Consider the following 13858-nt stretch of genomic DNA (forward strand, 5'->3'; position numbering starts at 1 on the left):
CACAACTGAAAAGTTAATAAAGATGTAAAACTCTAAACCAGAAATAATCAGTCATCATATACATAAAGTAGACTCGACTAAGACTTTGATTGAACTTTATTCAGATCAAGTTTCAGCTGATAGTAACCTGAGCCTTCATTTATCAACCATGTGTTTAATTCTGTGCATAAACTGTGCCGACGCTCATTTCCACTCACTGAATCCGATTTATCAATTTCTTACTGCACTTGAGAAAGTGCGTACATTTACTCCTTATCATGAGCATGAACAAATCCTTATTAGTAGACAAGTGTAATCGTGAGAAAACCGATTTTGCAGACACAAAAACAGCATAATTGGCCACCATACCAGCACATTTGATAGATCGTCACATGTGGTGCATGAAAACATGCTTGACCCTCTACCCAGAGCTGCAGCAATACACGTAGACATGAAATAAGCCAATGTTTTTAGGTGAATTTCATATAGAACAAATATGTTTCTTCCTCTGACACAAGTTTATAGGCAAGTTTATTCTGAGAAAAGTACATATTTTGATCAACATTAGGCTGTTATTATTACATTCAATTACAGCAAATGTAAAAAATGTAGTGTCTGTCTTTTGAAGACTACACTAGTCTAGACACTAATAGGGTGTTTTTTTGTGCTTCTTTTGTAAACATCAAAACATAATTAGTACTTAAGTTCCATGCACAAAAATATCACTGCATTTATTCTGCATATGATTTTGACACATTGTCATGTGATTGTTCAGGACATTCATAACATGATTCACTGCTGAATTTGCTGATTTCCCTTTTTATTTCTCCACCTTTCTCTCTGTTCCAAAGGTTCTCAGGGTGAGTGTAAGATAAATGCTGTAGAAGGCCAAAACGTTACTGTGCCCTTGGACTACAAGCTGCAAAACCCACATACCTTGAAATGGAGGCGCAATGATACAATAATCTTTTATCAAAGAGGAGAAACGATTGTTATCAAGACACCAGGAGTGGAAGTTAATAAAAATGGATCCCTTAAACTGACAAATCTGAAGAAAAACAATGCAGGGACATACACCCCCGAAGTTCACAAAGATGATGGAAAATCAGCAAAGGAATTCAACCCCATTAATTTATGTATATTTGGTAGGTAACAACAAATTGTGAGCATATATTAACTCTGTTTATTCAAGTATATCTTGGACTAAAATGGATGGTAAAGTAAATTAACTCTCCATTACTGTGTATCTCTCTTTATGTCTTCCCTGGATCAGAGATAAATGTCTGGAGCCACTTAAAAACTTGCATGTTGTCTGTCTTTAAGTGTGTTGTGATGCATTAGATACAGATCTCATCACAAGCTGTTTTTTTTATTTTGTTCGTCAAGATACAATAATAACAGTGTTTTTAAAATGCATGATGCTACTCTGATCAGACAGTGTCCCGGACCCTGTAGTGACGATTGAATGTTCCAAACCCACCTCAACAATGGTCACATTTACCTGCAACGTTGGCAAGGTGAGAACAACTGTACACGTTGTAAGTGGAGTATTCTCCAAATTATTCATCATAAAGATGTGTTTGTAGAATCTGTAAACAACCCTCCTCTAAAACCGAACCTGAGTTATGAGTTTTCACATACAGATGCTGCTGTATCAATAAGGTTTGGATTTCTGAATCTAAATCTGTTTACAAAGAATCCTGCTTCCAGTTCTTATCCTATTATTTGATTGATTTAAGGAAAGACACCAAAATGTATGAAAAGCAAAGTTCAGCTTTATTTTTAGCCAATTTAGGCTGCTGTAAACAATCATTATCAGAAATAATGAGGTAAAAGGTATAATAAAGAGGAAGTATAAATATTCTTGTTGAAATTGAATGTAGAATCTTTCTACCGTGTTTTGACCTGATTTGGAGGTCATAGCATTAGCTGATTATGAAGCACTTTGGACATTAAAGGACAATAAGGATACTTACTAGTTGTCCAGGAGACTTTTTTTGTTTCTTTCTTTATTTTGTTTTATTTTTTGTCTATTTCTACTATTTCCCAGGTCGATAATGAAATTAAATTTCCATTTTTGCTCATGTTAATTAGTGTTTGATCTCTCCAAAAACACAATATCCACACTGGATATTCAGATTTTCCAACTACTCAGCCCTCATATGTGTCCTTAAAAATATATCTCAAGTCCAGAGTTCCTCAATTTTAAATTGTCTCAGGTTTTTTCTCCAACTGCACTTGAAGGTTTGCATACTGTATTCTCATGATAACCTTCTAATCTATCCATTACTGATATTTTTAAGCACCAGGCCCAGGGTCTCACCTTTAAATGGTTGAAGAATAAGAAGGAGATGACGGAGACAAAGGAGATGAAGGGGAAACCTCAGATTCTAAAACAAAAAGCCGAAGATGTGGAAAAAGATTCATTCGAATGCAAAGTTTCCAACCCTGCCTCGTCTAAGACCAGCAAGGCTTTTCAACATGAGTGCACTAGCTCCAGTGAGTATCATCCAGTAGTTATTCTATGAATACATTTCTGTGGAAATACAACACCTTTGTGATATAATCACATCAATCAAATTTTTCAAACACAAGATTTTGTTTGTAGAAAAGTGAAACAACCTCAAGATTTGTACTTATTCAAACCTACTGAGGTTCTTTCACACAATATTTGCACAATTCATATATATATATATATATATATATATATATATATGTGTGTGTGTGTGTGTGTGTGTGTGTGTGTGTGTGTGTGTGTGTGTGTTTGTATGTGTATATATATGTATATATATGTGTGTGTGTGTGTGTGTGTGTATATATATGTATATATATGTGTGTGTGTGTGTGTGTGTGTGTGTGTGTGTGTGTGTGTATATATATGTATATATATGTGTGTGTGTGTGTGTGTGTGTGTGTGTATATATATATGTATATATGTATATAGTCTAAGTTTCTGTATTAGACTAATATATTGTATCTATTTCATTGAAATAGTTATCCCTAAAGAATTATTTGGCCTTGATTTCTGGATCATGGTGGGCATCCTGGGCGGTGGAGGAGGTAAAGCTTAATAAGCCTTTTTAACTCTATACATCTCTCCTCACAACATACTGTATGTGATTAGACTGAACAACTGAGGAATTATGATTAAAGGAATTACACCTAATTGAAATATGCAGTTTGTTTTACACAAGTTATTATTATTGTTCATCCTCATCAGGACTTGTTCTGTTGCTGATTATCATCGTCATTGTTTGCTGCATCCGGGCCAGAAAGAAAAGAAGCATGAAAGTTAAGGGTAAGTTTGGATTCAAATCAAAAGTATTTCTTTATAACATTCATGAGTGAGTTCATAAATAGATAAAAAGATCAATCTTACGGTACTTTTTATTATGAGTTCATGCCAATATACTCAGCTAATCTGTGTCATGAGGACTGTGTAGGCGTGGATGGATTAGAGCTGATTGACAGTGACCAAACAGCCCACCAACTGTCGTCACATTCAAATTTCAAAACCTGATTGGTGCACAAAAATAACATAGGTCAACATTTGATTGGTGGAGCTTATTGGGGCTCATACACAGCATGGCAGCTCTGCAGCCAAACAGTGTTTAAAGCAAAACACTGTTTGGCTGTAAGGCCACTATTTTCATTTATATATATTTATATAGATGTTTTCTAGCGTATAGTCAAATGTAAGGAAGCAGTTGTGGTCGTGTAAGTGATACTTCTCTTCACTCTGTGGCTGTCATGGTTTATTTTTGGACAATGACAGGTAGAGAGTGACAAAGTAGAAAGAAGAGTACAATATATTTTATTGAAAGTAATGGATATTGGTTGTTTTTGTAATTACTTACTGAACAAAATCTATTTAAAATTCAGTTTCAATATGCCTGCATACTATTTAGCCCCAGGTCTGCTGTTTGGTCATGTGATTAAACACTAATGAAATAAGGATTTTGCATCATCAGCTGAAATAATGGCCGCGGAGCCCTGAGGCTGTTGCGGGTAATCCAGCCTCAGAGTGGCAGGTAACAGTAGTGAGACAAAGAGATCCAAAAGTAACAAACATACCTGACTGAGAGATGCTATTATAGTATCTGAGATCTGAAACAATGGTGGTCTGAGACTTTAAAGACTTCAAACATGTGGTTAATTAGAGCAGTCGCACATAAACCATATGAGCTCCAGCATGACCGCAACATCCCCCTTAAAGCAGCCCCAATCTTAGAAGACAAGTTCGGAAATATAGTGTTTGTAACAACAGAGCGATAAATAACGAGTATACTTTTATATGATATGTATAAATATAAATGGCTCTTAATCCGAAGAACTAAGTTTAACAAAGAAATGCACTTTGGTTTTATGTTCTTCTCAAAATAATAAAGATGAAGGCAACTCATGCTTATTGTCTTACTCAACAGACGAGGAGGAACTTCGTTTGGGGTGGACCAATCCTGAACAACAACAACATCATCATCATAAACATAATCATCCTCCCGGTCATCACCATCACCACCATCACCAGCAGCAGCCGGCCGGCCACACTGGTCCTCGCCAGCATCGCCACAAACAACACCGTGACCCGCGTTCAAAAGTCCCCGACATTCCGAACGGCCAACCTCAGCCCAGCCCCAGAAGAGCCCCACAGGTAGGAGATTAGTGGATCTCCTCCTACATGTGACATCAGGATATCAGAGAAACTATTCACTCTCCACTACATCTCAAAAGATCTCAGCTCAGCTTTATTTCTCTCTTCCCTTCAGGCCCCGAGACCAGTCGATAACGTTGATGACGAACAGCCTCCTCCTCTTCCTCAGCCCAGGAAGAAAGCCCCCAGAACGCCAAGAGTGTGACACCATGTGAGTGTTGAAGTTTAGATGAACAGAGAAGTTTCGACAAACAGTCCTCCTGCTCTTCTTAATTCTTTCCTGTTTCATGTCTCTTCTCCGTCCTTCTCTACTGAAGATTAATTCATCCAAATTCAGCCAGGAAAAGCAAAGAGGCTCCTCTGACCTTGAAGTTAAGGGTCAGAGTCATGGATTCATCAGGATGGTGAAAATAATTTGGTACAAACTAAGTTTTTTTTTATTATTAAATTGTTCATACAAACTAAAACAAAGTAAAAGATGCTTTTTAAAGCTGATATCAAACTATGAGACTTCAAAAGCTTTCAGTTTTTTGATGTTGATGACGTGATGAGCAAACTTAGCCCTAATTTGTAGAAAAAAGGATGTTTTTGGTTTAATTGTTTAATTATATTATAAACTATGAAATTGTCTTTTTTCTTAAATGTGTCCAACCACTATGTCATGATTACTTTATTATATGTGTTGAAAACATTCATTTTCATCCAAAAAATATTTAAGTTTCTGCACAGAGCTGCTTCCTGTCTCCTCATTTTTCCTCCATTTTTATTCTGTCCTCCTCTGGGATGCCTTTTTTCTCTCAAGGATGAGACAAATGACAAAACAGATTTGGTGAGACTTTGAGGTGTAAAAGGATGTTATGGCAAAACAATGACATTTAAGTCATGCTCTCAGGATAGTCTTCAAGAAGACTTTTCTTGTACTTTTGTTTTTATTTTATTTTTTTGCTTTCAACACAAATGTCAACATATGAATCCTCTTCTCTGTAGGACATTCAAGGATTCTTTAATCTCATAACATTACTGTATTCAACATGGAAAAACTAAAACTAATGAACAAACTTCAACAGATGAGAATTAAAGGTATACTATGCAGTAAATGATGTAAAGATTCTCAATGACCAACTAGAAGTGTGTGGCAGTGTATTTATCTACAGAGACTCTGCCCTCTGCCTGTATTTTCTTATTATTTTGTTGTGTTTGGGACGCTTCTGGGCGTCAACCTTTGGGCAGTGGGTGTGCAGCCCCCAGCCAATAACAGCATGCAGGATGTGAGGTCTAGTAGTGACCAGACAACATCTTTGTCCTCTGCTCCGCTCTGCTCTCTGTCAGGTATGCGTGTGTTAATTTGTGTTTTACAACGTATCCACCATGAAGCAATCAGAAAATATTGTTTTATTAATGTGATTCACTGCTTTGTTCTCGCTACCGCCGCTCACTCTCTTCATTCAGGGAGAAGGGGCCAACTTTGAACACACACTTTTTACAAACAGCAGCCGACAAATCCTGCATAGTATACCTTTAAAAATACTTTGATATTAAATACTGGGTGCTATTACAAAACCAGAAAGTGTACGTTTAGTTGTACGAATGTCAAAAAATTAGTTTCATGTTTGATTTCGTTTTCTGCCCACTTTGTACTTTCCAGACAGGCTGCAGAAAATAATGTGATTTGAAATGTTTTTAGTGTAAAATCAACACATTTCCACAATGTAGCAGCCTTTTAATTTACATTTAACAAAAATACAAACTTTTCTAAATGTACATTTGTATGCATTTCTCTTTTTTGTATTTATGTTGTGAATTTGTGAATAAAAGAAATGTTGATTCATGTCTGTAATGTATCACACAGCAACAGGTCATATTTCCTTTACCGGACAAACTATCAATTAATCAATCAAGTTTATTTGTCATATGTAATCATATAAGGTACAATCACATAAACTTGCTCATCAATCAGGGGTGGATCATGTGCTGTTCCTTTGTCAGGACCATTCAAGTTTGCATTTACTTTTTGTACTATCTATAAAACCATTGTACATTGTATACATTGAATACATGCTCTCAGTGTGAAAAAGGCCTGTTTAAAGTGTATGCAGTGACGTTTTTAAATAAATAGTATGATATATTTTCCAGTTAAATATGTGTGGGGGGAAATGAGTATTTGGAACTGCGTCATTTTCACCTCGGTTGTGCAAAACAATGCGGGTAAACTGTGTGTGTCTTTGTCTTTGTGTATGTGTATGTGTGTGTGTGAGTGAGTCACGTATCCTGTTCCTCTTTTTGCTGAAAATGTGTTTGTGGTTTTGAGTTTGTTGGCTATATGTGCCTAGCTATACTGCTGAGTGCAAAATTTGTATCTGAATGTGTGTGTGTGTGTGTGTGTGTGTGTGTGTGTGTGTGTGTGTGTGTGTGTACGTACGTGCCTGCATATGTGTCTACTGGAGGTTTTCCTTTACTTGCAGCATTATGACAACAAAAAATTACAAAATTCACCAGCAAATTTTGACATTTTCTGTTATTCAGAACTGATCTAATTGCATTTCATGTATGTAAATGTAATTTAATTGTCTGTTTATTTCTTCTTTATCTCTTTTACTCTTTTTTTTTCTTTACACCCACACAGTACCCACACTGAGCTGCTGATCACATGTTGATCCAAAAGTTTAGCTTTAATTGCACACTGATAAAATGTGAAATACTGAAACAGTGATAAAACCATTGTTTATTTACTTCACTGTATTCACAAACAAAGAGGCTGCCATTTACATCACAGAGTCACTGGTGTCAGAGTTTCTGTCAGCTTCAAAATCTCTTATAGAAGATATTCTGGATAATGTTATGATGTTTCTATATGATAATGTAACATGTAAAAGAAATGTGATTTAAAATGCCTATGGCAGTGATTCCTGTACTTTTTGGTTTTTGTCAAATATATTTTCCTCTTGTTCCTACAGTTGGATGTTTGTGCAGAGTTTGACACTAGAAAGCTGTTTTCACATTCATCTGGTGGAAAATTGTAGAAAATCTCTCTTTGCTCATTGACAATGTGATTTTAAGGTGTGAGCCTATGAGCATAATTTGTGATATCACAACTAGTTTGGAAGCCAGTCGTGGTCCAGTATGCAGCTTATACAAGTGTGATGTGGAAACTTGAAGCATCCAATCCACAAACACTGAGAATGGACTTTACAGTGAAGTAGGAGACAAGGAGTAGATGCCATTTGAATGATTTTAAAGTGGTAATTGTGCTTTTTTGTGTAAAAAAAAAAAAAAATCAGACACACATTATTGTTCCAAGCAGCTTATTTTTATGTCTTAAAACATGTCTGGAGGGGATCTTTAAATAATTTTATGAGGTTTAAAGACTAAAACTTCTTGTTTTGCCTTGCTTATAAGTCACCTTGGATAAAAGTGTCTGCCAAATAACAAAAAATGTGAATGTAAAACGATCTAGTATTTCACAACATAATTGCTAAAAAGTTATTAGTGATTAGTCAGAAAAAAGTGAACACAATTTTGTGTAGAAGAAATGTTTTTGATTCTTCCCTTTTCCATTAATCATCTCTTAGATTTACCTTGTGTCCCAGAGTTGGTACCCCCAAATGGGCCACAACGGAACCTCTGGCTAAGTGTAATTAGTGCGAGAAAGTATGATCATAGTTTTACTGTAGTTCAGTCTCTATTATCATACTAGATATTGTTTATTGATTTTATTGTATTTTTATTGTTATCTATCTATATTATTTTACTATTAATATGACTTAACTTCTGCAACACTGCAATTTCCAACATCTCCCCCAATAAGAAAGTACTTTTATCTTATTTCTTATTCTGTCTAACAGCACCAACAGTAGAGTGATGTACAGTAAGTGTGATTAATTCCTCAGTCTACGTGTAGATTCAGTTTTTTAAATAAGGAATCGCTTTTTAATCCAAATATTTTATATCTTCCTGTTTGGCAAAGTTATTTATTGGTTACCTTTCTGTTTGCTGTGTGCATTTCCTCCTACAGCAGTCCAAAATCATGAGATGAGGTTTATTGGAGATTAAATCACTTGTAGATGTGAATGGTTGTCTGTACTGACCTATCTAGGGTACCTCACCACTCGACCAATGTGAGCTAGGACCAGCTCCAGCCACCTGTCACCCTGCATGGGATAAGTGAGTATAAATAATCAATGGGTTGATATTTTTAAAAGGCAAGTTAAATTGGTTAGAATACAGAGAACAGAATAAAGAAAAAAAGCACAAGATTCTGTGTTGTCCCATTGCTTCCACTAGATGGCGCCCTAGCTTCATGTTCAAATTTGGGTGTTATCAGAGCAGTTAAAGCTCAACTATGATTTTTACATTTGATTTTTTTTTGCCAAGTACCACTCAGATTGCATATAGAAAACCATGCATTTCTTAATATGGTGATTTCCAGCATTTTACCTCGATCCTTTAAGGGTGAAAAGACTTTTTCAACCACAGAGGCTCGTGAAACTCTTCAAAACCAGCTGCATTACCTTGAAAATGCAGGCTGATAAAGTCCCCCTGCACTCAAAAATGTGTTTAGCTTATGGTAACTTCAGTTGCATGTTTGAGTTTCACTGTGCAGAATGATATATGTGCAGAGTTTGACACTCTACTGAAGGAGGAAAGTTTATGAGCTCTATGAGTTATATATATATTGTTTCCCCCAGTATCATAAGGTTGTTTTTGACAGCTAAATGCTGCTAACTTTAGGTTGCGGTAAAGTTAACACTCATTCATATAAGAACTGGAACAGGTGAATTTATTTACATGGAAGTTGTGCTTTATCACGTGTACCTGTCAGAATAAACAGAGATCCGCTCCAAAGTTTCTTAATTATTAACCCACAAAATGCTACAACACCAGTTACATCAAGCTGTAAAAGTATCATCAGGTGATAAAAACTAGAAAAAAATGACATTTTAAAATTGTGAGCAGGTTTAAAAGGTGTCTATTCCACTTAAAGGAATAGTTCAACATTTTTGGACTGACACTTAGCTTAGCTTAGCATAAAGACTGGAAACACTAGGAAACTACTAGCCTGGCTCTGTCCAAAGTTAATAAAAATCCGCCTACTAGCATCTCTAAAGCTTATGAAGTAACTCGTTATAACAGTATCACCGCTAACAGAGGCTAGAAGATTTTATATATTAATGTTGGAAGACGTACTCAAAATTCAGTACTTGATTAAAGTTACCTTCCACCACTGTCAAAGTGGTAAAATATTAAATGAGATGTATTGACTAGCAGTAGTAATTTGAACTCTCTGAAGGAGGAATCAATCATATCAGGGGTGGACTTCGCTGTCTGAACAATATCTGTCATATTACTGATTAAAAGACATATCACTCATCACCAGTTAAAGCCTGTACAAGAATGTTGTGGGAACATTCCAACTGGGACTTCCCTGTTTCCATCCACTCCTCCTCTTTTACTCATATCTATCAGCCTCTCTCCCCTCCCTCTCTATCTGTCTATCTCGTCTTCATTCATGCACACACATGAAACCGGGCCAGTGTACTCAAAGGAGACAGGGGCAAAATTAAGGAAAAAAGTCACGAGTGTAAGGAGAGAGGAATGAAAATGGATAACTGTCTCCTCACACTCGTTTTGGGGCTTTCAATGCTAGGTAAGAAACGTTTCTTTGCTTGACTGTTGATAGCTAATTAACTCCGATACGTTATTTATTATTTAAAGTGAACTTGCTTGTTTGCTGAATACATGCGTGCCAAAAGATTAGTTAAAGCATTTTCTGTATCTTTAAGATCCACTTAACAGTTCGGCATATGCTATTTCCATCAAGCGTCGCTTAATTTTAATACATTTTAAAGCTTTTCACTTGGTTCACACGGCCAGCTACTGCCATCCGCATGGTAGTTAATCAGGAGAAGTTCATGAGTGCAACAAGCGAAGAGACTCAAAAAGTTTAAATTTAAGTGAAGCAAAAGTATTGTTTGGTATATCTGACTATGCCATATTGACGAATAAATCCCAAGTATTGAAAAAACGGGATAAACCATATTCTTAGATGTGTCTGCGTGTAAGGACAAGTAATGGCACCTTAAATTGGCAGATTGTTAAACGGAGTTTGGCATGATAGTCTTTCTTTGAGGGGCGAACTGCACATATCAGTAAGGCTCTGGGTACATTTCCCCATTTAACTGTGCCACCATGTAAAAACAGCCATACTCTATTGTTTTTAGCTAATGTAATCAATTCATTTTGGTTTTGAGGTAGGAACAGAAATAGTCTGGACTATCAATCATAATATAATCCAAACAGATCAGATATGAAGGCTAAATAATCCAGCCAGAGTTCACCTTTAAATGACCTTAACTATTGCTTCTGGTTGTATGGACCAGGCTCTTGAAAGTTTTAGCTTGTTCCACTTTACTAATTGGGATGTTTCACACTAATTGGGATGTTGCACATACTGTAATCATAGATTTTAGAAAATATGGCCAGATCTGGAACCAGTTCAGGAGAGTGGAAGTGAACCTGTTTGCCAGTCAAAAGAACACCCACTGCCCACTCTGGTTCTCCCTGACGCCGCAAGACGATCCACCCCTAAGGGACCGTGGCTAAGGAGGTTGCTTTATGCCTTCGTCCTCTTCGTCTCATTCCTCCTCTGCTGGAGAGAGTGAGATAACAGGTTGTCAGTTATCCTGATAGCCCCAGTACGCTGTTAGAACCCCTGTCCTGTGCAATGGGAGAGGTTCTTTCTTGTCTACAGTATCTCACACCACTATTAAAGTGTATGCAACAGTGTTTTCCTCTTGTCATGATTACTTTGGGGACAGACCTGTCTTCTCCCACCCCCTTGTGAAATGTTTCTTACAAGGAGTTAGGAGACAACGCCCAGCAATGCGTTTATGCAACCGGTGGGAACTAATGTTGGTGCTCGAGGCCCCTAAATTCAACAAATTACTATTGAAATCAGGTCATATTTGACCCAAGAATAAGTTAACAAGACTAAGAATCTGCAGTGATGGTTTCAAATGATTGAAACTCCATTCTAACAAACAGGGCAATGAAACCAAAAGTTGGTCTAACCTGGAGGTTTGTTTAAAACCTGATCATCTGACTGCTGACTGAGTTTTTAGTGCCACAGTGATCTCTGGCCTCATTTCAACTTACTTGAAAAGAATCCCAATTGCAGCGAGCTATAAAGATTTTAAATTGGAGTAAAACAGAGTATTGGATGGGTACTCTGTATCGGCAACCCAGAGTTGAGGTTGAATTACTATCAAGAGAGAAAAAGTTGGACGGGTGCATCCTGTTACTATAACTGATAGAAACAATGGCCTGAACTATTAAAGTATAACCAGAGTTAGATAGTCTTACTTCAATAAAGGTACAGCTGTGATGTTTAGTCGATTAGTTGATCGACAGCAAATTACAGCATGACCGCAACTATTGCTATAATCAAATAATAAATTTAGTCACATTTTAAGAAAAATGGCATATTGCTGGTTGCATAATCTTAAAGGTGAGGATCTGAAGCTTTTGTGTGTCAAAGAATCTTGCAATGAAATTATACGGCACTAAAATTACACTGGAAACTAAACTAGAGCGTCACTTTTTTATATATAAATCTTAATCTCTTGCTCTTGGTTTTTGTTTTCTGGGGAATCTTTTAAATCTGCTAGAGTCCTGACATAACCAGTGGTTACCAAATAAAATGATGTGTGCATGAATGTGTATTTGTGTAAGCAGAAATACATGTACATGGAGAGTGCAATGCAGGTTTTGGCAGTCTGTGTCATCATCAATACTGTTCAACTCTACACAAGTTACAACAAGCCCTTTGTGTGTGTGTGTGTGTGTGTGTGTGTGTGTGTGTGTGTGTGTGTGTGTGTGTGTGTGTGTGTGTGTGTGTGTGTGTGTGTTGGTTTCTGTTTTGGATGCTGAAAAGAGTCCTTTTGTCTAAACACTTGTAGTGTTTCTCTTTTTTTGTCTCTATGTTAAACATGGTCAAATTTCCAAAACTTGAGGTGAACGTATGTAAAAAATGCTTCCTGCAAGTCAAAAGCCAGGGCTTCAACCTGCTCTGAACACTTTGTTTGCAACATTACTTCTACTTGGTCCTCATGATGATATCAGATTGTTCACACATGTCCACAAACGACCATGGCTTTGTTGCCAAGGTTTTTCCATGGGTAGTTTGTGTTGTCCACTTCCATATTTCGGATCGCATTTCAGCTCAAACATGTATTTGAGAAGTGTCCATTCTGAGTAAAGAACGAGAAAAAGATTCTGTTGGCTGGCCAGAACAGAGTGGGTTCATCGGGAGGGGTGCCTTAAACACTTGGACTGCAAATCATACAAAGATATTCCAGTAGAGCCCCAGAATATAAATGAAGACCTGGAAATCTTCATGATACATCCCCTTTAAGACTGAGATCAGTAGTCCATGTGAGATTTGTCAACATTGTCCTTCAATATATTTAACTTGCAATGAGGCACCTATGGCATACCGCTATGATACTGCTTTAATACTGTTATTACTCATCAAGCTTGCTGCTAATAGAGCATACACAAAGATGTTTTCCTTAGCCAGTATATCTGAATACAACCTATTCATTCAGTGATTCTATTTTTATAGGACTGATAGCTGTTCCTCACATAGATGTGGATGCAAACATAGCATAGAGCATTGATTTGTGAAGCTCTGTCTTCTTTATAAAGTGTCAGCTGGACACTAAGATGAACCATCCACCCAGCTGCATTTGTGTGTTTCTGCAGTAATATTGACTGTAAAATCACAGCAACTCAAAACTTTACCAACTTTTTTGTTGATAAAAAAGTTTTAAATATATTCTCTCCGTCTCTGAAGGTGGGTGCTTGGCTCGGGTGGTGACAGTGTCTCCTGGTCCATTGATCCGGGTGGAGGGTCAGCCGGTGTCCATCAGATGCGACGTCAATGATTATATGGGACCTCATGAGCAGGTGAGTCATTTTCATTGACAGGTCCATATCACACCTGGGTACATATAGGGTTGGGTATCATTTGAATTTTATCGATTCTGATAAAATAAAAAGGGGTCAAATGTTAAGATAACAAAATATCTTTATTCTTTTAAGCATTTACTTTGACTTTTATTGTTTCATTAAAATACGTAAATTCAAAGTCTTTTTAACTGAACATTCTGCTTTTGTTTTGAGTACTTTCTGTCTCATCTTTCCCTCAGTAACATAGTATGCTGTCACTGT

At 36.8% G+C, this 13858-nt stretch overlaps 2 protein-coding genes across 5 annotated transcripts in view; both read left to right on the forward strand.

Annotated features, from left to right (window-relative positions):
* Window positions 1-6761, forward strand: part of si:ch211-132g1.1 (T-cell surface antigen CD2) — a 36482-nt gene extending 29721 nt beyond the window's left edge. Inside the window, exons 4-11 of one of the 3 annotated variants that reach the window (XM_044344788.1) lie at window positions 831-1124; window positions 1414-1496; window positions 2283-2478; window positions 2974-3039; window positions 3200-3277; window positions 4404-4630; window positions 4746-4841; window positions 4948-6761. In XM_044344788.1, the coding sequence (XP_044200723.1) occupies window positions 831-1124; window positions 1414-1496; window positions 2283-2478; window positions 2974-3039; window positions 3200-3277; window positions 4404-4630; window positions 4746-4835 (1034 nt within the window). In that variant the 3' untranslated portion in view covers window positions 4836-4841; window positions 4948-6761. Of the gene's footprint in view, window positions 1-830; window positions 1125-1413; window positions 1497-2282; window positions 2479-2973; window positions 3040-3199; window positions 3278-4403; window positions 4631-4745 lie in introns of all 3 variants that reach the window. The other 2 variants (XM_044344787.1, XM_044344789.1) reach the window with 2 other exon arrangements.
* A 3332-nt stretch (window positions 6762-10093) lies between these two features.
* The window catches only part of LOC122976340 (immunoglobulin superfamily member 8-like), a 40146-nt gene continuing 36381 nt past the window's right edge, over window positions 10094-13858 (forward strand). For both annotated transcript variants that reach the window (XR_006400912.1, XM_044344775.1), the window contains exons 1-2: window positions 10094-10274; window positions 13482-13594. Coding sequence is in view for 1 of the 2 variants with exons in the window: in XM_044344775.1 (XP_044200710.1) it covers window positions 10223-10274; window positions 13482-13594 (165 nt within the window). In the remaining variant the exon portion in view is untranslated. The remainder of the gene's footprint in view (window positions 10275-13481; window positions 13595-13858) is intronic.

The sequence above is a fragment of the Thunnus albacares genome, chromosome 24 (genome assembly GCF_914725855.1).
Source record: "Thunnus albacares chromosome 24, fThuAlb1.1, whole genome shotgun sequence".
NCBI classification, from domain to species: Eukaryota; Metazoa; Chordata; class Actinopteri; order Scombriformes; family Scombridae; genus Thunnus; species Thunnus albacares.